Source organism: Elgaria multicarinata, chromosome 14 (assembly GCF_023053635.1).
Source record: "Elgaria multicarinata webbii isolate HBS135686 ecotype San Diego chromosome 14, rElgMul1.1.pri, whole genome shotgun sequence".
Lineage (NCBI taxonomy): Eukaryota > Metazoa > Chordata > Lepidosauria > Squamata > Anguidae > Elgaria > Elgaria multicarinata.
The window spans coordinates 29,907,085-29,932,165 of NC_086184.1; the positions used below are offsets into that span (position 1 = coordinate 29,907,085).

General features: G+C 49.3%; 2 protein-coding genes across 2 annotated transcripts in view; one reads left to right on the plus strand and one right to left on the minus strand.

Moving 5' to 3' along the window:
* The window catches only part of COQ9 (coenzyme Q9), a 198,304-nt gene that overhangs the window by 122,618 nt on the left and 50,605 nt on the right, over positions 1-25,081 (minus strand). The window lies entirely within an intron of this gene.
* Positions 22,305-25,081, plus strand: part of BCAR1 (BCAR1 scaffold protein, Cas family member) — a 61,246-nt gene continuing 58,469 nt past the window's right edge. Inside the window, exon 1 of the mRNA XM_063141353.1 lies at positions 22,305-22,362. Coding sequence (XP_062997423.1) covers positions 22,351-22,362 — 12 coding nt within the window. The 5' untranslated portion in view covers positions 22,305-22,350. The remainder of the gene's footprint in view (positions 22,363-25,081) is intronic.

Consider the following 25,081-nt stretch of genomic DNA (forward strand, 5'->3'; position numbering starts at 1 on the left):
CCTCTGGCACATATCCTGGGTGGTGAGTCTACATGGAATGCCAATTTGTTCCAAATTAACCTTGCTCTGTTGCTTCTAGAAGTTGAGGGTCGGCTTTTGGTTGCCTGCAGTACTACAAGGGAGAGATTTTGAGCAGTGGGGTATCCTGGGGCACTTACAGAATCATAGAACAGTAGAGTTGGAAGGGGCCTATAAGGCCATTGAGTCCAACCCCCTGCTCAATGCAGGAATCCACCTTAAAGCATCCCTGACAGAGGGCTGTCCAGCCTCTTGAAGGCTTCTCATATGGGAGAGCCCACCACCTCCCTAGGTCATTGGTTCCATTGTCATAATGCTCTGTCCTGATGTACAGCTGGAATCTGGCTTCCAGTAACTTGAGCCTGTTATTCCGGGTCGTGCAGTCTGGGAGGATTGAGAAGAGATCCTGGCCCTCCTCTGTGTGACAACCTTTTAAGTATTTGAAGAGTGCTATCATGTCTCTGCTCAATCTCCTCTTCTCCAGGCTAAACCTGCCCAGTTCTTTCAGTCTCTCTTCATAGGGCTTTGTTTCCGGACCCCTGATCATCCTGGCTGCCCTCCTCTGAACATGCTCCAGCTTGTCTGCATCCTTCTTGAAGTGTGGTGCCCAGAACTGGTTGCAATACTTATGGGGTTCTCCTTTCTCTTTTGTTCATTTATACTGACCTTTTCCCCCTTTGTAGACCACAGTATCTGCCTTGGAGTACTGAGATGCATGGAGCCTCTAACTCTGATCATTTCTACACCAGCCCGAAAATCCGGGCTGGTCACGGCCAAGTCCCTGTGAGTTCAAATTTATTTATTTTATTTGTTTGTTGCATTTTTATACTGCCCAATAGCTGAAGCTCTCTGACCTTAGGGTCCGGGCAGGTACATATGGGAGGAGGCGTTCCTTCAGATAGCCTGGCCCCAAGCTGTTTAGGGCTTTAAATGTTAATACCAGCAAATGGGACTCCCGGGAGGAAGGAGGGACGAGAATGGGTTTTCCCAGGGATAAGTACTCCCTGGGAAAACCCAATTCTTCCCGTGGTCTCGGGATCGACCCAAGGTGTGGCCGCCCGTCCCAGCTTCTTCTCTCCTCCCTGCGACTAGCAGGGATCAGTAGAGGGAAGGAACTGGGCTGAGAGGAATTGGGGGTGGGGAGCAGGACTTCTTATTTTTTTAATTTACATTTAGTTGGAGCACACATGCGCTCATCTCCTTTAAAAAAATTAAATGGCGGGCACGGCACCCTCCTTACTCCTGGGACGTCGCGTCCGCGTGTGAACTAAGGGGAGGGTCTCATGATCAGGATATTGCTAGATCCTCCCCCCTCCCTCCCTCTACACCGGTATGGTGTAGAAAGGGCCTCTGAGCCACCAAGGTCGGTTGGATAGCTTGAGAGTTTGCTCATAGATCTGCTAGATCTCATCCACCTTTAATAGCTGCGCAGAAAAGAAGAGAATGTCAGGAGGTGCAACTTCTTCCGATATATCCTGCTCAAATCCCACTGTCTGCCAAGCCTCCTTCAGCTGGGGGTAATGCCCTAACTGCAGAAAGAGCCCTTTAGACGCCAGGACAGCTCATTGAGGGGCTGTTCTTGCAGCTTTGGGGTGCTTAAGGCATCCCCAGGCCCATAAACTGCTCCTTCCAGGAGACAAAAGGATTTCTCTGAAGGCGACAGTGGAGCCATCGCTAGGATTGTCAACTTCACCGTGGGATGTCTTCTATGGCAACAGTTGCCGGGGCAACCTATAGGCAGAGCTTCATTCACTGAAACTGTCCACTTACATAGATTCGGATAAAGGGACAGGCGTCTATAGCATTTCTGCGTTATAGATGTGGCCTCGCGTGGAACAGAGAAAGGAGCAACACAGACCAGTAGCGACTTTATTTGCTTATTCTCCCTCCCTTAGGGCTGATGGGTGCAGATTGCTCTGGCAGTTTGCAAAATATTTATACAGTGCAAGATGATATTTGGAAATGTTTGTATTCCACTGTCTGTGATTCTGCTACACAAGCAGAGAATGAAGGATCAAGTGCAGAAGCCAGCATGCAATAGTGGTTGTTAGCCTTTTGGGGTCTTGGATATAACCTGAACATTCGGAGCAGTGAAATTCAAGAATTTCGGAGCAGTCCTAGGGTGTGATGGGCAAACTTACACCAACAGAATCTGTTATTTCTTTGGAAATCTCTGCCTAATCTCAGGCGAGAATTTTCTGTTAATTCGAGATGTCTTTCTGTATATACTAGTTTCTGTGCACACTCATCATCAAAGTGCATCTTGGGAGCTGTAGTTCAGAATCACATCATGAGTCATGACATCATGCGTAACTACGTGTCGTTCCCTTTCCTGATTGGTTGTCTGAGGATAGGCCTGTCTGAGCAACTGCCAGCCCAAGCAGACAATACAAGGCTAGGTGGACCAATGGTCTGATTCAGTACAAGGTTCCTTCATGTATAACTCCATATGAGCAGAGATGCTTCTGCATTAGGCCTTTACTGTGCCGGACTTTGTATGGGTCATCACCCAGTTGATTTCCTGTGTTTTCCCCATGGATCTTCCACCTTTTCTTTACACTGCAGAAAATCCCAAGGCATGGAGGGTCCTTAGTGCTGCTCCTCTGTCTTTTTTAAAGCAACGTGGTTTTGACGTACACCTCAATATATTGGGTGGGTGAATGTCTCTCTGTGCATCTCCACAACACCCTTCACTATTAACTTTCTAGAACCCTTGGGTGATGCTACCTTGCTAGCTGAAAATAGTTTCAGGTTGCTGTAAATGAATTTATTGATGAAACTCTCAATGCCTTTTGGCCTCTTGCTTTATTATTAGGCCTTCTTCAAAGGGCTGTAAAAATACATTCATAGAATATGAATGAGACAACACAGAATTAGAAGAGCACATCGCAAGCAGGTCCTGAAGAAGAAGGCTATCAATGGCTACTAGTTCTGAAGGCTCTGTGCTACCTCCAGTATCCGAGGCAGTAAGCCTCTACACCAGTTGCTGGGGAACATGGGTGGGAGGGTGCTATTGCACTCGTGTCCTGCTTGTGGCTTCCCGGTTGACAGCTGGTTGGCCACTGTGTGAACAGAGTGCTGGACTAGAAGGACTCTTGGTCTGATCCAGCATCAGGGCACTTCTGATGTTCTTTTGTAAACAATAAAGGCATTTCAAGGCTCCACATAAGCAGTTAATAGGGCACATTGCAGATAATGCATTTATTTAAACAGTATAAAACAGTTAAAATATTTCATACTCACTTGCATCATGCCTGCAGAGGTGATTTACAACAGATCTCATTCATGCTCTTCTAATTGTATTTTTTATTACTTCTGTGTTGTCTCATTCATGTTCTGTATATGTATTGTTACAGCCCATTGAAGAAGGCCCAATAATAAAACAAGAGGCTGAAACGCGTTGGGCTTTTTATCAATAATCTTTTATCTTTGTGTGTGTGTGTGTGTGTGTGTGTGTGTGTGTATGTGTGGCTTTGCAAAATCCTGTCATGCCCAGAAGATCCGGAGGAGCCTGATTCATCAGGGGAGATGGCCACAAGTCCATCCTCACAAGAAGAGGGGAATTCTGCTTCAGAACTTTACTTCAACTCGCAGTACCTTCAAACGTTGCTTCCTTGATCTTGGACTGATTTCTCATGCTGCTGACGCCTGATAAGACATTGCTTTTGGACTGCCATTTTCCCCCAGGGCTGGTAATACTGTGCTTTGACCTTTTACTTGCTTACTGACTTTGCTAAATGCATTTTCCCCTAGTTTGCCTCAGGGCTGCACCGGACCTTGCCGTAACAGGGCAACTCCCAACATTTCCCCACCTGGACCTCAGGCAGGATTCGGCCAAATAGGAGCTGCCTTTCATGATTGGCACCTTGGTCAGATATGGGTAATGAGGAAGGACAGGGCTGGGCTAGTTAAAATGTCTGCTAAGTGCCCCAGGTGACCAAGGGGAAGCAGCTGGCAAGCTTGTGGCCCAGCAGCTGGCCTGTCTCACTCTGCCTTCCTGTAGAGAGAGGTTTGCATGCCAAAGCTGAAAGTCCCAGCGCTTCTTCAGGGCTGAGTGCTGCTGTTTATGCGGGATGTGCTGGCAAGCAGGGGTTTCGTGGTACATTCTGAAGGGCAGGCTGTCACTGTCCCCATGGCAGGCAGCCTGCTAAGAAGAGTCCAACATGGCAGGCAGCTGTGTTAAGCCATCTCTTCTCGATCCTCCCAGAGTGCAGGACACGGAATAATGGGCTCAAGTTACAGGAAGCCAGGCTCCGGCTGGACATCAGGAAAAACTTCCTGACTGTTAGAGCAGTACGACAATGGAATCAGTGACCTAGGGAGGTTGTGGGCTCTCCCACACTGGAGGCCTTCAAGAGGCAGCTGGACAACCATCTGTCAGGGATGCTTTAGGGTGGATTCCTGCATGAGCAGGGGGTTGGACTCCATGGCCTTGTAGGCCCCTTCTAACTCTACTATTCTATGATTCTATGATGCGAGAGGAATTCACCTGGCTCGTTTTTGAATACAAAGTTACCAAATTTTGTACTTTTGAACCAGTTGTCCTTCGAAATTCACATTTCTCAGAATTCTGCAACTGAGTTCTCAAAAAAAATGTACAAAAATGTATATCTCAGTAAAAACTAATGTTCAAAATGCATTGCACTTGGAAAATTGCTGACAAAATAAGTGTATGTTAATCAAAATGCATACAGAAATGCATGTATTAGGAGAAAAGCATGCAAGAAAGCAGATAGAGTTTTGCGCAACTTTTTTTTTTTTTTTTTTTTTGAACTGAAAGGACATTTCCTTTTGGCTATGCACTGGGCAAGCATTCTGCCACTAACGTTTGCCCACCATGACTGGCCTACTCATTAAGGAACCCCTAATGAGCCTTAGACAAACAGTCCATCCTTCTCTGTTAGTGGCCGGGGGCCCCCAGACCGTGTACCTGCTATGCAGTCCAGGCTGGACGCACAGCAGAAGAATGGGTGAACCAGAGCCGGCGTGGACTTGGTATCTGTTGTTTGCACATGTTGCATCTCAGCAGAAGCTGGCCGCTGGTGACAGTGGCCTCAGTGACCGTGATGGGCGGGCAACAGATGGTCCATGAAAACATCCTCTGACTGTCCACAGCTGATGCTGGTTGCCATGGTGGGGAAGGAAAGGAAGAGTGAACAGATGGCTGAGCTGAGGGAGAGGGGCCCGGAGGGAATGCCCGTCATTCCACCAGTGTCGTGGCTTTCGGTGCACGGCCCCCGTTCCATAACTTCCCTCAAGGAGAGGGAGGGGGAAGTAGGTCTCTTCTTGCTTAGGGGCAGATGGCCTTAGATAACCACGAGTGTTATTGATTTCCATCCACCCCTAAAATGTAGCTGAATGTGCGTCTAGTCTAGCAGGCTTGGCATCAGTGCTTGGCACCCGCTGGCAGCTGCTGGGATGCCAGTGCCCCAGTGCAGCCACCCCACCCCAGTGCTGACACCTGCCCCTTGCAAAACGCTCGGCTGAGTCTGGGAGCTGTGATTTAAATTTCCTCAATGAACCACAACACAAAATTGCTCCGGGGCTACGTGGGGGATGTGGACGGCAGCCCCTGCCCGCTGCTGGTCAGATTGCATTTGGTGCCACTTCCCACAGGCAGTTCCCACGGCACAGGAGAGGGTCCTCTCAGACCAGGAGCTGACCCTTTGGTCAAACTGCACTGTGCCTGTGAAGGTTTGAAGCCTATGGAGGCAAGGTATTATTAAAGTCAGACCTTAGACGTCTGGGAGGTTTCTGTTGGGAAGGGGTATCCCTGAGAGGAGTGGTTTTGTTTCTCCAGTTTAGATTCGTTCCCTGGTTAAGTTTAATTTCTCCAGTTAAGTTTCATTTCTTCAAACTGGGAACAATACTTTCTGTTTTGGGGGGGAAAGGGCATAAAGGAGTGAGAGAGCTAGAGCTAGGGCAGACCAGAGCCAGAGAAAGAAAGGAATTCCACAAGGAAGGACCAGAAAAGGGCAGCTTGAAGAAGTCTAGGTGCAGCTAGGGTAAAAGAATTTGCGTTTTTGCAACCTTTTGTTTTCTTTTAATGGCTTTTACGTCTCTCAGCTCTACTGACTAAATAACTTTATTGTAATTTGGTTGTTTTACTTTACTAGTAAATGGTTGTGTTAAACCTAAAATGTCTGGAGAGTCACTCACCCCACGTCTACAGCCTAAACACCACATTATTGGGGATGGGAAGGTGGGACTGTTAAGGAGGCAGATATACTTAAGGAGTTGCTCAGGGGGTCTAGGTCAGAGAAGGAACCCTAATAATGCCAGTTCAAATTAGGCTCACATGATGGGATTAAAAAAAAAGTTGTCACACAGAGGAGGGCCAGGATCTCTTCTCGATCCTCCCAGAGTGCAGGACACGGAATAACGGGCTCAAGTTAAAGGAAGCCAGATTCCAGCTGGACATCAGGAAAAACGTCCTGACTGTTAGAGTAGTACGACAATGGAATCAGTTACCTAGGGAGGTTGTGGGCTCTCCCACACTAGAGGCCTTCAAGAGGATGCTTTAAGGAAGATTCCTGCATTGAGCAGGGGATTGGACTCGGTGGGCTTATAGGCCCCTTCCAACTCTGCTATTCTAAGATTCTATGAAGAATAAAATTAGATTCACACACACACATACAAACACACACGTGCTGCAAACACTCCAGTGGAATAAAGTGGGAAATATATGACTAGGCAGCAGCCTTTCTGTGAAGGATTTAAGGCTTACGACAGGCAACAAACAGAACATGAGTCAGAAGCATGACAATGTGGGACAAACAGCCTAGGCCATTTTAGGCTGCTCTCCCAACAAAAGCCTGCGTGTCCAAGACTTGGGAAATCACATTACGTGGCTACTGGGCACTGGTAAGCCTCATTCCAGCATTAAAGAATGGCAAAAGGAAGTGACTGATACATTAGGACAGGCAGCCCGGGCTTTAAATTGCAGCACAGTGGACCAATACAGGTCACGGGAGGAGGGGGGACCCCTGCTGCTGTGGCCATAACTCTGCCCTTTTCTGCAAAACAGCAAGTGTGTGTGTGTGTGTGTGTGTGTGTGTGTGTGTGTGTGTAGGGTGAATCTGATCCAGGTTTCAGTCAGAACTCTAAAGGAGCTATCTTAAGGTGTGGACGTCCAAGACATAGGTGTGCACAAGGGGTGTGCCTGGTGTGCCCAGGCACACTCTAATGTCTCAAGGAATAAGTGTTGAATTGAGGGGGGCATTGAGTAGGGATCCAGACAGGGATCCAGAGGCAGCAGGAATGGTCCTCTGGCCGTTCCGCCACCATGCCGGAGAACTATTGCCGAGAAAGCACCATTGCTCCTGCTGGGAGCCTCTCCGCCAAGAGCAGGGCCGGCGCTACCATTAGACCAACTAGGCAGCCGCCTAGGGCGCAGACCTCAGAGGGGCGCAATACTGACCTTTAAGGGTCACAGTTTTATGCAAATTCGCTGGTTTAAGAAAAAACAGAAGTTCAAGTTTTGTGCTTTTTATTTTTTTCTACAAAACTTCTGTTCTTAAAAAACGAAGTTGGCAATTTTGGGTGTGTGGGTGTGTGCATCTAGCTCGCCTTGCCTAGGGTGCAAAATAGACTGGCACTGGCCCTGACCAAGAGCCACACTTCAGAGGCCAAGAGGAGGAGCCCCGAAGGCTCATAAGCCCCATGCAGCGATGGCGGCAAAGCCAGGTAAGGGGGGAGGGGGGTCTTACCTGGTCTGTCGCTGCCCATTGCTGGCTTCACTAGAGCCTGTGGCTCAACCCGGAAGTGTAGGCCCTGGGGCCTACACTTCCGGGTTGAGCCGCAGGCTCTAGTGAAGCTGATGATGGGCCATGATGGACCAGGTAAGTGCTGTGTGTGAGGGGGGGTTTACTTGGCCCTGCCGCCGCTGCCCGTGCAGCGACAGCGGCAGAGCCAGTTAAGGGGGCAAGGGGGAGGGGGGTCCTGTTTGAGTCCTCGGGCTCAGTTGTAGCAGCCGCCGGACCGCAGACGGACGCAGGTAAAGGGAGAGGAGGGGGGTTTACCAGGCCCTGCTGCCGCTGCCCGTGCAGCGACGGCGGCAGAGCCAGGTAAGGGGGGAGGGGGGGTCTTACCTGCGTCCGTCCGAGGTCCAGCAGTCGATTCAACTGAGCCTGAGGGCTCAAACCAGTCCTGTTTGAGTCCGAGGGCTCAGTTGAAGCAGCCGCTGGACTGCAGACGGACGCAGGTAAGGGGGGAGGAGGGAGGGGGGCCTTACCTGGCGGTGGTGGCACCACCGCCGTTGCGGAGCTCCGATCCGGAGCTCTGCAGCGAAGCGGACCACTGGCGGATCGGCGCGGAGTGGACCCGATCCGAAAGTTGCGGATCGGGATCTGAAGCAGATCGGTGTGTGTGTGTGTCCACGCACAGCCCTAATGAGAAGCAATAGCAGCTGGCGACCATGCCAGCGAAAAGATAGACTCACCGAGGGAGGGAGCCTGTGGAAGGCATCTTGCCCAAGGGCCCTCCAAAACCTTGAGCCAGCACTGATTTTTCAGGACAACAGTTGCTGGCGATATCCAAGGGAAACAGGCCGCTGCCGCCACCGCCGCCTCTGCACTGAGAGGCCACCAGAGGCTGCTGGGGAATGATAGTGTTGAAAGTGTGAGCTGGCGCTCCCCAGCCCAATCCTTGCAACTGGAAAATCAGAGGCCTGCTGACAGCTGTTCCCTATTACAGCGGCAGAAGAGACGCCGAGTGGATGGCAATCCCTGGCTGGCCCCAAAGAGGAATTCCCGTCCGACTGTCCGGGGGGAGGGGAAATAAGGAGAAAGCTGCTTCTCTCCCCCCCTGCATTATTATTATTATTATTATTATTATTATTATTATTATTATTATTATTACTACTACTACTATTATTTGTTTATTTATTTATATAGCCCCATCAGTGTGCATAGTGCTGTACAGAGTAAAACAATAAAATAGCAAAACCCTGCCGCATAGGTTTACATTCTAATAGAATCATAATAAAACAATAAGAAGGGGAAGAGAATGCACCAAACAGGCACAGGGTAGAGTAAAACTAACAGTATAAAAGTAAGATCAGAATCAAGTTCTAAAAGCTTTAGAAAAAAGAAAAGTTTTTAGCTGAGCTTTAAAAACTGTGATTGAACTTGTAGTTCTCAAATGTTCTGGAAGAGCATTCCAGGTGTAAGGGGCAGCGGAAGAAAATGGACGAAGCCGAGCAAGGGAAGTGGAGACCCTTGGGCAGGTGAGAAACATGGCATCAGAGGAGCGAAGAGCACGAGCGGGGCAATAGTGTGAGATGAGAGAGGAAAGATAGGAAGGAGCTAGACAGTGAAAAGCGTTGTAGGTCAACAGGAGAAGGTTATATTGGATTCTGAGGTGAATTGGAAGCCAATGAAGAGATTTCAGAAGAGGAGTAACATGGTCAGAGCCGCGAGCCAAGAAGATGATCTTAGCAGCAGAGTGGTGAACAGAAACCAATGAACTGATGTGAGAAGAAGGAAGGCCAGTGAGAAGAAGGTTGCAGTAGTCCAACCGAGAAATAACCAATGCATGAACAAGAGTCTTGGCAGAAGAGGCAGACAAAAATGATCGAATCCTGGCAATATTATACAGGAAAAAACGACAGGATTTAGCTACTGCTTCAATATGAGGAATAAAGGAGAGCGAGGAGTCAAATATAAAGCCAAGACTACGAGCTTCCTGAAGTGTAACATCATTGACAGTAAGAGAGAATGAGAGATGAGGAGAAGGTTTAGGAGGAAAAACTGCAGAGTAAACCCTGTTTCTGGGTGTAGTTCCCTTTCTATGACAGGTTGTGAACGGTGAGCATCTGGAAGGGAGAGTTGCCAGGGGTGGACAGGAGGACTCATTACATACTAGGCTTCTCGATGAAAAAATGAGCGCCAAGCTCTGGTGATAGGAAGCCATCTTTTTCTTTAATCTTTAATGATTTCTTCGATCATTAAAGATAGTTTCCTAGCACCAGAGCTCGGCTCTCATTTTTTCCACCGGTTCGGTGGTGCTCTTTCCTCTCTCTTTTATACTAGGCTTCTCAGCAGAGAGGTGACCTGCAGGAATCAGCAGGGAAAACTTCTCATGGCACAGAGCTAAACTTTATCCCCTGCGCGTTGATGGCGGAGCTGCTGTTAAAGGAGCTGCTTCAAGAGCTGGCAATCCTAGCTCCGCCCCGATGCAAGCTCTCTTCCCCCCGCCCCCCCGAGGTGGGAGAGAACATGTGGTGCTTGCTGCCACATCCCACCCCCTTCCCCAATGCTATGGCCACCTTACCGTTGCCCCTGGCTGCCCTCTGTTTGCCTTGCCACGGGGACAGCCGCATGGCCAGAAAAAGTGGCTGTGTGGCCCTCCCTGAGGCAAACAGGCAAATGCGACGTGGCAAATGGATGGGGTGGCTTGCTCAGGAGAGACCCACTAGCCGCTCTCTCACTGCAGCGAATACCACGGTGGGAGAGTGGCCAGCAGGGCTCTCCAGAGCAGCCATGGAGGCGGGGCGAGGTGGGGCAGTGGTAGGGTGACCAACTGTCAGGATTTCCCCGGATTTGTCCTGGTTTTTGTTCTTTCCATGGTGTCAGGGGGGATTTTCTATAACTTTCAATAATGTCCTGGAATGACACACCTTCCTCTTTAAGGCTGCCATTAGCATGGCAGGAGGGAGTGACATGCTTTCTTGAGGCACATCATTCCCCCACCCCGAGCTCCAATTGAGGTCTTAAAGGGGAAAGTGGGTCATTCGTGGACATTATAGAAAAGGCCCCAATTGGAGTGGATGGTGGTGGTGCAGAATGAAATCCTTTCCCCTCCTCCACTCCAATCGGGTTCTTTAAGGTGGCGGGGGAATAACGTACTTTCTGCAGGACTCAGAAAGCTGCTTCCCCACACACACACTAGGTGTCCTCTTTTTTGGTTTCCCAAATATGGTCACCCTAGGCAGTGGTGATGCTGGAAGATGCTCTTGAGGGGGGGAGGGCGTAATTCACCACTTCTCCCACTTTGCTGCCTCAGGGAGGTGCCTTGTTCTGCTTCATGGAAGGGCTGCCCCTATGTCCTTATGGGTGGGGAGATTGTAATCTCTGGCCCTGAGCCAAGCATCCATCCATCCATCCATGCGTGTGTGTGTGTGTGTGTGTGTGTGTACGCATGTGAGTTTGTGCATTTTCCGCACCATGTATAATTTTGTTTTGTTTTGTTGTTTATTCGTTCAGTCGCTTCCGACTCTTCGTGACTTCATGGACCAGCCCACGCCAGAGCTTTCAGTCGGCTGTCGCCACCCCCAGCTCCCCCAAGGTCAAGTCTGTCACCTCTAGAATATCATCCATCCATCTTGCCCTTGGTCGGCCCCTCTTCCTTTTGCCTTCCACTTTCCCTAGCATCAGCCTCTTCTCCAGGGTGTCCTGTCTTCTCATTATGTGGCCAAAGTACTTCAGTTTTGCCTTTACTACCATTCCCTCAAGTGAGCAGTCTGGCTTTATTTCCTGGAGTATGGACTGGTTTGATCTTCTTGCAGTCCAAGGCACTCTCAGAATTTTCCTCCAACACCCCAGTTCAAAAGCATCTATCTTCCTTCGCTCAGCTTTCCTTATGGTCCAGCTCTCGCAGCCATAGGTTACTATAACGTCTCCCCTTAGCCTTCTTTATTCCATGCTAAAGAATCCCAGCTGATGTAACCTTCCTTCATAGGGGAGATGCTCCAGCCCCTTGAACATGTTAGTTGCCCTTTTTTGCACTTTGTTCAGCTCTATAATATCCTTATTTAAGTGTGGTGACTAGAATTGTACACAGTATCCTAAGTGTGGTCGCACCATAGATTTGTATAAGGCAGTATGATACTGACCGTTTTATTCTCAATTCTTTTTCTTATAATGCCTAACATGGAGTTCGCCATCTTTACAGCGGCCGAACACTGGGTGGACATTTTCATCGAACTGTCCGCCACAATCCCAAGATTTTCTTGTTCGGTCATGGCCAGCTCAGATCCCATCAGGTTATACTTGAAGTTGGAGTTTTTTGTCCCAATGCATCTACTTCTATACTGCTTGATATCCCAAGATCTCTAAGCACTTTCCCCCAAAAAACTGTTTTAACCATATCTATTGCTTTTAAATTATATATTGTTTTAACTTGGATCATGGTTTAATTTGCTTTTAACTGTGTATATTTATTGTTTTATACTGTATGTTTTTATCTGTACGCCGCCCTGAGGTCTTAGTGATATAGGGCGGGATGTAAATATTTTAAATAAATAAATAATATAATATAATACAATATAATGCAAGGTAAAAACCAATGTAAAACCAACATAAAATAATAAATACATTAAGAGGGTTACGAAAAGAACAGTAGAAAAGAGCAGGATCATAGTCAATCACAAGTCAGGGAAAGCCTGAGTAAACAGATGGGTCTATATTGTTGTGCTGAAAAATCCATCCCCCCCACCCCAGCTCCTGAGAAAACTGCAGCTAAGCTCATAGCGAACATGGAAGTCTTGAAGGATAGCAGGTGATGTAACCATTCCTGCTAATAAAAACTCCTTGTACTTTGACCCTGTGAATCCTAACTCTACTACACCAGTGCTTATGGGAGTGCATAAACTCTTTGTCTCCACCAATATCCAAGTTGTTTATTTGTAAATAAATCCAAGTATTATAAACCAGAAACCAAAACCTGGTAAACAGTGCTGCCCCTAAAAGTCCTCACCACCTGTGGAAGTGAGGAATGCAAAACAAAGTATGTTAAATGTTTCATATACACCTGGCTCCCAAGGACTAACTTTGAAAATAAGCATATGTTAGCCAGGTTCTGATCTGGTACCAGCAGGCTCTCTGCCAAATAGGTGCAGCTGGAGGATTTGCTCCAATATAATGTGCAAATTAGGTACACTTCACCAGCTGGGACACCTGTTGCAGAAGTATACCTTTCACTTGGGAGAGTGTTCAGGATAAGAGAAGTGCTGCATTGACCGGATGCTCATGTATATGAGGAGCACGCCCATAAACATTTCTCAGATGAGGGACACTGTTGGGTAGTTGTAACGCCCCCCCTCTCCTCTCCTCGTACTCAATATCTCTTTCACACAGAGGGATGAATTCAGTTTTGATAGGGTGATCATAGGAAAAAGCGGACTGGGCTCCTGTATCGTTAACAGTTGTGTTGAAAAGGGAATTTCAGCAGGTGTCATTTGTATGCATGCAGCACCCAGTGAAATGCCCCCTTCATCACAACAGTTAAAGCTGCAGGAGCCCTGCCTTCATTAACTGTTGTGATGAAGAGGGCATTTCACCGGGTGCTGCATGCATACAAATGACACTTGCTGAAATTCCCTTTTCAATAAAACTGTTAAAGATACAGGAGCCCTGTCCTCCTTTTCATATGGTCACCCTAGATTTGAAGAAGTTCTCAGGGGTTGCATTCCAGTGCTGAGTGGAGCAAAATACCTGCATATTTTAGCTTAATTTTAATTTCTTAATTATAGCCTCTCCCTTTGGATCGAGGCGGGAACAACACTGAATACAAAATATAAAATACATAAAACTGATTAAAAACATAAAACCAGTACATTATTAAAATCTCAAAATCTTTTAAGAGATTTTAAAATTCGACTGGGTAGACCTGCAGAAGAGCTTAAAGCTCTTGCCTCCACTAATTAAGGTTTATGATAGGCATGCCAGGCTTTTAGTTAATTGTGTGCTATCTCCAGTATTCGAGCACCAGTTGCTGGGGAACATGGGTGGGAGGGTGCTGTTGCACCATGTCCTGCTTGTTCATCCCTGGCCGATGGCTGGCCGATGGCCACTGTGTGAACAGAGTGCTGGACTAGATGGACCCTTGGTCTGATCCAGCATCAGGGCTCTTCTTATTTTCTTATGTTCTTATATCACAAAAAGTGGAAAAGATGGGTAACAACCAGATCATCAGCTGTTGTGGAGGGGAGGGACTGAAGTTCAGTACCCCTGATCTCTAGACTAGAGCAATGTTCTCATAGAGCAACGTGATACCCTCCAGATGTGTTGGATTGCAACTCCCAGCACCCTCACCCAGCATGCTGGGACTTGTAGTCCAACACATCTAGAAGGCAGCAGGTGGAGGCTGAGCCACCCCAACACATTATTACGTACAGCTGCAGCCGCTTCTCCATGAAGTTGTACGCGTTCTCTGTTTACTCTGCATCTGTACAGATTTAAAAGCGAAGGGTGGCTGTTCATTTGGTTAGAGAAGGACACAAAACACAGAAGTCCTTGAAGGCCGTCAGCCGTGCCAAAAGAACCTCACCAGCGGAAGGGCATGAAATGGCAGACTGCCCATTACATGGCCCCATCGTGTTCTGATGCATGTTCTCATATGGACGTACCCTCAAGTGAGACAACGCATCTGCCCCACACCCAAGATTTAGCTCTTAGAACGACACCTGACGCAGGGATGAACTCTGAAGAACAGCAGCTCTGGCCGCTGGTGTCCCCACATTTTAAACAATGGAAAATTTGGAGCAGAAAAGCATAGCCAGCCCTGATAAATGGGGACCGTTGGAGGCTATTTGGGGCAGCTCCAAAAAGCATGTGTGAATATATCCTTCAGCCAAGCATTCTGGTGCCCTCCAGATGTTGTGGACTTCAACTTCCATTGGCTGCAGCCTGCCTGGCCAATGGCCAGGAATGCTGGGAGGTGTAGTCCAAAGCATGCAGAGGGCACCAGATTGGGGGAGGCTTCTTGAGAGTGTCTTGTCCCTCCTCTTCGGCTTGCCAGAAAGCCCCTAAGTTTCTGGAAGACTGGGCCAGAAGGCAACTCGATGAACGCCGCAGCATTCTCCCAGAATGAGGAGGGCAGCCGGGTGCAGAGGCTGCTGTGCTTCCAGGGAGTGTCGTTCCTCCTAAGGAGGTAACAGATGTGACACCAAGGGATGGGCGGCAATGAGAAGCCTCAGCCGTGGCTAGACGGTTGGCTCCACTCTCCAGGCCCATGGCTTGCTCGGCGCGGGAGTCTTCTGCCCGAGGAGAGAACAAACGGGGGCTTTGTGGGGCCTGGGTCTCTGCTGGGGCAGTCATTCTCCTCCTTCACAAGGCAGGGACTCAAGCGTCTGGGCAGGCCTGGGTGCGACGTCGAGTGCCACTGAAGAGGCACCATTGTGCTCTTTCAAGAGGCGATTGGAGGGCAGCTCTTCAAAAGGGGCGGGAGGCTGTGCTGAAAGCCGGGGGGGGGGGACGGGACGGCAGACCAAGTACGGTGGATCCAAGCAGGCCAGAGCAGAACGGAGCCAAGGAGAGTAGGCAGAGGGGGCTGGAAGTCCCTTCCTGGTTTGCTCTCCCCACCTGATGCTGTCTTGCTGGGGAGTGTTGCTCGGGGGGGGGGGGTCATGTGTTGTATGCTATGGCGTGGTATGATGGTGGGCCTGTTCAGACAACATGCGACGCCATGGTTAGACTGCTAACCCTTTTACTCCAAAGGGTTAGTGAGCGTGTTTAAACTGCGGAGAGCCAGGGGCTAGAGTGTCGGTCTGGGAGTCAGGAGATCCGGGTTCTAGTCCCCACTCGGCCATGGAAGCTCACTGGGTGACTTTGGGCCAGTCACAGACTCTCAGCCCAGCCTACCTCACAGGGTTGTTATTGTGAGGATAAAATGGAGAGGAGGAGGATTATGTACGCTGCCTTCGGTTCCTTAAGGAGGAAAAATGTAATAAAATAAATAAATGAAGTAGCCACCAAGGTTAGGAATGGTTCATATGACACACTAAGTTGAAAGGCAGATCAGGGAATAGGGATTCAGCTTGTGCTGGATGTGCAAGAGACTCATTATGGCTGAAGGGAGTAACTGTATTTAGTCTGAGAATCCATTTTGCCTTCCTCCAAAAGGATTGTATCAGTCTTTTTCTTAACTGTTTCTTTTGCCCCAAATGAGAGATCTTTTATCTTTATGAGGTTTATCTTTCCAGTGTTGTACTAGGGGTGCTCCCACAATTTCGCGTTTAATATTGCTAATATTAAACCACTCCTCTGATGCCATGTTTCTCACCTGCCCAAGGGTCTCTACTTCCCTTGCTCGGCTTCGTCCATTCTCTTCTGCTGCCCCTTACGCCTGGAACGCTCTCCCAGAACATTTGAGATCTATAACTTCAATCACAGCTTTTAAAGCTCAGCTAAAAACTTTTCTTTTTCCTAAAGCTTTTAAAACTTGATGTTGCTCAGACTTTAGACTGTTAGTTATACTGTTATACTGTTAGTTTTACCCTACCCTGTGCCTGTTTACCCTACCCAGTGCCTGTTTCCATTCTCTTCCCCTCCTTATTGCTTTACTATGATTTTATTAGAATGTAAGCCTATGCGGCAGGGCCTTGCTATTTACTGTTTTACTCTGTACAGCACCATGTACATTGATGGTGCTATATAAATTAATAATAATAATAATAATAATAATAATAATAATAATAATAATAATAATGAATGGGGTTACACTCCCCCTGAAGACACAGGTTTGCAGCTTGGGTGTACTCCTGGATTCAGCCCTGAGCCTGGATGCCCAGGTTTCGGCGGTGGCCAGGAGTGCATTTGCACAGTTAAAGCTAGTGTGCCAGCTGCACCCGTTCCTAGAGATGTCGGACTTGGCCATGGTGACACATGCTTTAGTTACATCCCGATTGGAATACTGTAACGCGCTCTATGTGGGGCTGCCTTTGAAGGGTGTTCAGAAACTCCAGCTGGTTCAAAGAGTTGCAGCCAGATTGTTGACAGGGGCTGGTTACAGGGAGCACACAACTCCCCTGTTAAAACAGCTCCACTGGCTTCCAGTCTGTTTCCGGGCACAATTCAAAGTGCTGGTTATGGCCTATAAAGCCCTATACGGCTCAGGTCCAGGTTATCTGAAAGATCGAATTCTCTCTTACGAGCCTGCCTAAGCTCTGAGATCTTCTGGGGAGGCCTTCTCTCAGTCCCACCACCATCACAGGCACGCCTGGTGGGGACATGGGGGAGGGCCTTCTTGGTGGCTGCCCCGGGGCTCTGGAACGCCCTTCCTAGGGAAGCTAGACTGGCTCCCTTCCTCGTGTGCTTCTGGAGGCAGGCTAAAACTTTTCTCTTCTGGCTGGCCTTTGGGGGGTTGTCTGGACCTCTGTTTATGCGTTGTTTATATATTGGATTTTTTTTTTAAAAAAAAGTTTTTTAAAAATGTTTTTAAATGTTTTAATATTGTAGCATCTTTAATTATTATTTCATTTTTTGTATATCTCTATCTGTTTTAACTACATGTTTTAATTTGTAAAGCTGCCTTGAGCCCCAGTATTGGGGAAAAGGTGGAATATAAATAAATACAACCACCACCACCACAACAACATGGTTGAACATTTTACAAACATGGTGTTGGAGCGGGCATGGAAATGCCTCCACAGCCCTAAAAGCAAGCATTGATTTTAATGGCCTGTGGGCCAGAAGTGGCCCACCTGGGGTCCCAACCTGGCCCATGGGGCTTCCCTAGCTAAGGGATGGGTGGAAGCCACAACCAGGGCCAGTCTTAGGGGTAGGCCAAAGGACAGATGGAGTAACTTGCACTGGGTGCCTCCCAGGCCATCAAGCCAAAGGGGAGGCAAACCGAGCTTGGTGACGGTGTTTGACAAGTGAATGACTGTGGTAAGCTAGGGCAAAGGAGGGCACAATCCTGGCAAGTATCCTATGCAGAGAGGGAGGAGCACAGAGACGATCTTTACCTCTGTGTTCTTTCCAAACTGCATTTTTGCTAGACAGGCTTTTTGCCCATCTAGCTGGGGCTCTGCAGAGCAGGAGGGAAGGAGGCTGGGGAAGCCGGAGGATTCTTTGGTCCCTGCTCCTCCCCGCCCACAGAGCCTCCCCCTTCCCCTCCTCTCTGAGGTCACCTTTGCAATCTCGGAGAGGCGACTAGCATGGTTCTCTCTGCATTGGCTGAGAGGGGAGCTCGGACTCCTGCCACCGAGGTTGGAGCGTGGTCGTTGACCTCAGATCCAGGAATCTGAACTATCCTATAGATTGCTCTCCAAGTGTCCTTTGCCTTATTTTTCAAAGTTCTACAGATTGTTTGGGTACCAAGTCTAAAAATGAACTTCTTCCATCAGTTGGCTTTGAAGTTCCTCTTTCAATTTCCTTTACAATGTTCCCTTTTCAATTTCCAATTTAATGCCAGTTGTTCAGGGTCGGATCTACACTACTGCTTTAAAACGCTTTATAACAGTTATAAAGTGCTTTAACTGCTTTAAAGCGCTATAAAACTGTAATAAAGTGCTTTAAAGCAGTAGTGTAGATCCGGCCCTGGATAAAGTCTAGTGGAAAACAGCTTTACTTTGAGAGGTGACCCAACACTATCAGAACATTACCAAGCACTGTGGAACCCTCTTGAGTAAGCTGCGCTGGTGATGACGCTCTGATCTTTTTGGTGCCGGGAAGAAAGGTACTCATTTCCCTGGGCATCTGCACATGGCTGCACATGGCCCAGTCCTTGTGGGCTGTTTTTTGGGTGTTCAGTCTAGGCTGTGTGGGGAGGAGATTTTGTGTATTGTGGATGAACGCTGTTCAAATTCTGTTGTTTTTAGATTATGCTTTTATTATGATTTGGCTGAGTTTGGTTTATATTGATTTTGGGTTCCTACCCCCCATTATATTAATTTCTGTATTTGTCTGTATAAAATGCTTTGAGGCTGCTTTTTGTGGTGGGAAGCAATAAACAATAACAACTACAACAAATACTATAAACAACTATAGCTAATAATAGAAGAAATCGTAAGTCCAGCGGACGGGCAAGCAAACAGGCTAGCCGTTGGGCCAAAAATTGTTTGGTTGCTTTGAGACGAGGCAACCCAATCTGGTCCCGAACCAGATTTGGGCCAAATCAGCCCACTTTGACTCAGATTCAGACTTTGGGACCGAGGCAAAATACAGCCTTACTGAAGACCACGCCCCTGGAACAAGATATGGTTCCTGGGAAAAGTCATTTCCTGCCAGCTGTTGTTTGGATGGCAATTCAGCTCAGAGGGAACCTGAGGGGAGTGATTGAGGACATCAACGCCCTGCGAATAAACAAGTGCCCTCTGGGTCCTGGCTCCACTTCACCACTGCTCCAAACCTGTTTATACCATTTGGAAACAGGCTGGTGCAAAAGGAACTCCTTATGCTACTGGAGAATATGGACTCCCTGGAGTTCAGTACAGAGCAGGCTGCCCAGCGGTTCCAGGTTATTTCCAGATGCAGTTCAAAGCACGTTGTACAATCCATGAAATGTTGATTTGCTCTTTTGGAAGTCAGCGTGTACGTAATCCCTCCCCAACATGGCATCTTACAGATGTGTTGGACTACAATTCCCATCATTGAATGGGCATGCTGACTGGGGGGGTGATGTGTAGTCCAACACATCTACAGGGTGGATCTCTCTTGGTTTGTTTCTCCCGCCTCCGCCCAGGAACATCTGCCTGTGTTGATTATTATTATTATTTATTATTATTTATTTATATAGCACCATCAATGTACATGGTGCTGTACAGAGTAAAACAGTAAATAGCAAGACCCTGCCGCATAGGCTTACATTCTAATAAAACCATAATAAAACAATAAGGAGGGGAAGAGAATGCACCAAACAGGTACTGGGTAGGGTAAAACTAACAGTATAAAGTCAGAACAAAATCAAGTTTTAAAAGCTTTAGGAAAAAGAAAAGTTTTTAGCTGAGCTTTAAAAGCTGCGGTTGAACTTGTAGTTCTCAAATGTTCTGGAAGAGCATTCCAGGCATAAGGGGCAGCAGAAGAAAATGGACGAAGCCGGGCAAGGGAAGGAGAGACCCTTGGGCAGGCGAGAAACATGGCATCAGAGGAGCGAAGAGCACGAGCGGGGCGATAGTGTGAGATGAGAGAGGAGAGATAGGAAGGAGCTAGACAGTGAAGAGCTTTGTAGGTCAACAGGAGAAGTTTATATTGGATTCTGAAGTGAATTGGAAGCCAATGAAGAGATTTCAGAAGTGGAGTAACATGGTCAGAGCGGCGAGCTGAGAAGATGATCTTAGCAGCAGAATGGTGAACAGAAACCAATGGACTGATGTGAGAAGAAGGTTGCAGTAGTCCAACCGAGAAATAACCAATGCATGAACAAGAGTCTTGGCAGAAGAGAATGCCTGAAAGGCCACAAGAGGGAAATGTGAATAGTGGCTGATGGGGCTTGGGGTGATTTCTCTTAAAGATGGCCATCTGGCCTCCTTCTCTCCCAATCCAGCAACTGCACAGCTTTCATTAAGCACTAGACCTGGATGCTGAGAAGGGTTCTGCTCTGGCAGCCATTGTCCTTCGGCTACTTTCTTTCATTCCCCCATCTATGCAATAACAACACAGGCCAACAGTCAATACTCGGGACAACCATGCTAATGTTTTTGCACACTCTGGGCTTCTGCTTCCAGATTCTTTGTGGGATTAAGACAAACTTCTTTACAAGTTCCCCCAGGTTTTCTCTCTCTTCCTTTCTATACGTATGTTCCATTATGCAAACACTAGGTGGTGCTGTGGTATAGTGGAATTGCACAATCACACGACGTTTCTATAATACTATACAAAAAACCCCAGACTTTCCGCATTAGGGGAAAAAAAGCCCGGTTGCAAGGCACGGGAGAGGACCTGGACGATGCAAACCGCGTAGTTTGCATGTGAAGAACCCACAAACTACCACAAGTGAGGAATCACTAGCGCATAATAAAAGCCTTGTACAGACATGATGCTCTTAGAAAGAGTCAGCCTCACCCTTTACTAAGGTGAGTGAAGTGCACTAAGCTCTGGATAGCAACAAATCATAATAATTGGCGACACGTAGAGCAAACCTTTAAGACCACATCATTTCACAGGAAAGGAAAAGGGCACACTCAGCAGATCATTTGTTCAACTGACCTGGGCAGGATCTACACTACTGCTTTAAAACGGTTTATAACAGTAGTGACAACTGTTGAGGCCCCGGAGACACTCCCTATACCGTCTTCAAAACATTTTCAAAGTGTTATATCCTGCTTAGTGTAGATTTGCCCTAGGACTGGAATCTGAAGTGAATTCAGGGGCTATATCTGGACCGAAAAATGCTTGTTTTGCATGAGACATGTTGTATGATTCAGAAGTTGCATTTAGAGGGAATAGGGTGGAGATGAGTTGTGAACAAAGGCGCAAGGCAGCAATAAGGGAGGCAAAGACTTCTATTGGCCCATCAACAACAAATGCATATATAACATTTTAAATTTTCCAAGTGCCTCTTACACATGATCTCAGCAATCCTCCCAACATCCCTGTAGGGTGGGCCAATATTATTATCCCCATACTATAAAAGGTAGGCGAGAAGTGGAGGGCAGCAGGGGGCCCTTACCTAGGGCCACTTTGCTTGTTCAAGACCCAGGAGAAATTTGAATTGGGCATTTCTGAGCTCACAGCTAGTCCTTTAAGGGACTAGCTTGCTGGGAGTTGTAGGACTTTTTCTCTCTGTATAAACATGCATTGGATTGAGCCCTGAACTACTTGGCACAACGCAAGAGCAGGGAACTCGCCCTCTTTTTTGTTCCCGGTATCTCAAAAAAAAAAAAAAGCCTGGCAGCTTAGACCATTCTGCTTATGTTCAGAGGCACGCTCTTTTTCTGACACACCTCTCTCCCTCCCCACTTCTCAGGATTGACCGCTGGCATTTAGGAGGGGGAGAAGAGCGGGGGGGCGGGGCGGCGGCGAGCTCTAGAAGCAACGAAAGCGCTGCTCGGCTTTACATTTCCTGGGATTGCCCGACCAGGATCTACACTACTGCTTTCTAACGGTATTGAAGTGCACTGACCACTGTTGGGGCCCAGGACACCCGCTCCACAGACCGTTTTCAAACCACTTTCATAGTGTTATATCCTGTTTGGTGTAGATCGAAGGGGACGCGAGCACGAAAAGACTCTTCCCTGGCGGCGGCGTGGCTTTGCGCGGCAGAGAGGGGAGCAGACAATCCGCCTCTTTTTCTCCGCCCGCCCGTCCCTACGGACCGGGCCGCCGCCGCTCCATCCCGCTCGGTGCCAGGCGGAGGCAGCCCGGCCTGGCCTTCGCCGCCCCGTCCCTTGGCCCGGCGAGGGCGCCGCCTCCTGTTCTCCCGGGCAGCCAATGACGGCGGCCGCAGGCCGGGAAGGGGGCCGGGTGGACTCCTCCTCCCCTCGCTGCTTTCCCAGGAGCTCGCTCGGCCAGCGCTGCCGCTGCCTTAGTCGTCGGCCCGGCTGCGACGGGGGACGCCGCCGCCACCGCCGCCAGCCAGCCCGCCAGTTAGCGGGATCATGCGTTAAGGCGCACGCACGCACGCACGGCCGGGCACTGCGGCCGCGCCAGTTGCGCGCGGCGGGCCGCGAAGATGAACTACCTGGTAAGTGGGCGCCGCCGGGAGGGGGGCCCAGCGAGCCGCCAGATTTCCCCCGGCGGGGTGGGGGGGGAGAGGGGAGCGCCCTCCCCCGGTCTGCCCCCAAAGGAGCGGGGGAGGGAGAAGCGCTTTCCCCGGAACGCTCGCGGCGCGCGTTTCTCCGGACGCGAACCGGGCAGCGAAAGCGGGCGCCCCTGGCCTGCCGGGCTGCCATCGCCGTGTTGGGAGTGGGGGGCGCCCCGAGAAGCCGCCGCGGCCGGCAGCACCGAGTGCCCGGGCCTCTCCGGGGCGGCCGCTGGGTGGAGGGAAGGCGGGCGGCGAGCGAGGCCGGAGCGGAGCGAGCGGGACGGACGTGGTTGAGGAGGAGGAGGAGGAGGCGCCGAGCGCGGCGGCGGAGCCTCCCGGGAGAGTCCTGACGTGGACGGAAAAGCCCCGCGGAGCCCGGGTGGGGGTCGGGGGTAGAGCGCGGGGCTGCCGAGGCAACAGGCGGAGCGGGAGGGGGTCGGGGGGCCGCAGCCCCTTGGCCTTCCGGCCTTTCTTCTGGACGAAAGGCGGTCGCCGTTCTTCTCCGTGCTGGAGGCGCGTCAGAGCGAGCGAGAAGGAGCCGTCGGTGCCTTAGGAAACCGGGGGTTTTTTTTTTAAAATCCAGCAGAAGCCTGATTCAGAGTAGACCCATTGAAATGCATGGGCCTGCAGTTAGTCGTGACGAAGTTCAGCCCCCATTCATTTCAACGCGTCTGCTCCAAGCGGGACTGAACGTGGCCTTTTACCCCAAGGCGGCTCTTGCGCTCCGGGCTCAGGACGAGGACGAGGACGAGAAGCGCAGCGTCTCTCCACGCGCGCACCGGGTCCTTCCTTCGCCTTCCCAGGGAAATGGGCTGGGCTGGGCCGGCCTCGGGCGGGACGGCGAGCAGGCAAGGAGCCCGCCTGGAGCCCGCCGCCGCCTCCTCCTCCTCCCGTCCGGTCCTTTCCGCCTCGGGCCTGCTGCGCTTTCCTTGGGGAGCTTCCCAGGGCCGCTGCCCGGTGGAGGCGGAGTTGGGACGGGGGAGCTCGTTGTGGCGCAAGCGGAGCCCAGCTGAGCTGGGGCTGGGCCCTAGCTGGCGAGGGGAAAAGAGCGAGAAGGCTGGAAGGCAAGCGGCATATAAGTCTGCCAAAGACTCAAGCCTCTGCCTGTTTAGACAGACGAAAATCCTACAAGTCCCAGCATAGGGAATGCTGGGACTTGTAGGATTTTCGTCTGCCTAAACAGGCAGAGGCTTGAGCCTTTGACAAATGAAATAGTTCTTGGGAGGGGGCTGCCCACTCCTAGCAGTCCGGGTTATGACTCTGCTGCAGCGACTTAATGGGGGATAATGACTGGGGCTGGTAAAAACCCGCACTTCAGCTCCCCACCCCAGATTGTGCAAGTGCAATTAATGCAGCGTAGCTGAACCTGGAGCTATCCAGACTTGTTGGCCTACAACTCCCAGCATCCCCCAGCCAGCCACATCTGGAGGGCATCAGGCTGGGTCATCCCATAAAGCTGAATGGTGGGAGATTCAGGACAGAGGGAAAGGAACTCCTTGACACAGTGCATAGGGGAGAGTATGGAATTTGCTATTACAATATGTAGCAATGGCCACCAATTTGGATGATTAAACAAATTCATGGAGGGGAAGGCTATCAGTGACTACTAGTCCTGATGGTTATATACTGCTTCCAGTATCAGAGGCAATATGCCGCCGGCTAGGGTGAGCCAATGAAAAGGAGGACAGGGCTCCTGTATCTTTAACAGTTGCATAGAAAAGGGAATTTTAGCAGGTGTCATTTGTATATATGGAACACCTGGTGAAATTTCCTCTTCATCACAACAGTTGATGCAGGAGCTATACTAGAGTGACCAGATTTAAAAGAGGGCAGGGCACCTGCAGCTTTAACTGGTGTGATGAAGAGGGAATTTCACCAGGTGCTGCATGCATAATAAATGACAACTGCTGAAATTTCCTTTTCAATACAACTGTTAAAGATACAGGAGCTCTGTCCTCCTTTTCATATGGTCACCCTAAATATGCCTCTAATGTCAACTGCTGGCGACTATGGGTGGGAACATGCTTTTGCTCTTATGTCCTGTTTGTGGGCTTCCTACAGGCAGCTGGTTTACCACTGTGTGTGCAGAACCCTGGGCTAGAGAGGCCTTTGGTCTGATCCGGTGTGGGTCTTCTTAGGTTCACATGAAGTGAACCTGGCAGGGTTCAAGCTAAGAGTAGGATAAATGTATGAAGACTCTGGTGATTCCTCTTAGTTTGCCTCATTTGTGACGCATACGTGTGGAGGTATCCCCGCCCCCACCCCAGTAATCCTGCATGTATGTCCCACATCACGGTTTCCACCTCTCTTTCCCTATGCGCATGTATGCATATCTGCCAACTGAGGATAATGCTTAATGTATCCAGTGAAGACACAGAGAAGCCCATGCTGAGTAAATTTGCATAGGATTGCATGGTCTGTATGTGTTTGCTCTAGGTGACCCTATGAAAAGGAGGACAGGGCTCCTGTATCTTTAACAGTTGCATTGAAAAGGGAATTTCAGCAGGTGTCATTTGTATATATGGGGAACCTGGTGAAATTTCCTCTTCATCACAGCAGTTAAAGCTGCAGGTGCCCTGCCCTCTTTTAAATCTGGACACAGTATAGCTGCAGTATAGCTCCTGCAGCTTTAACTGTTGTGACGAAGAGGAATATTCAC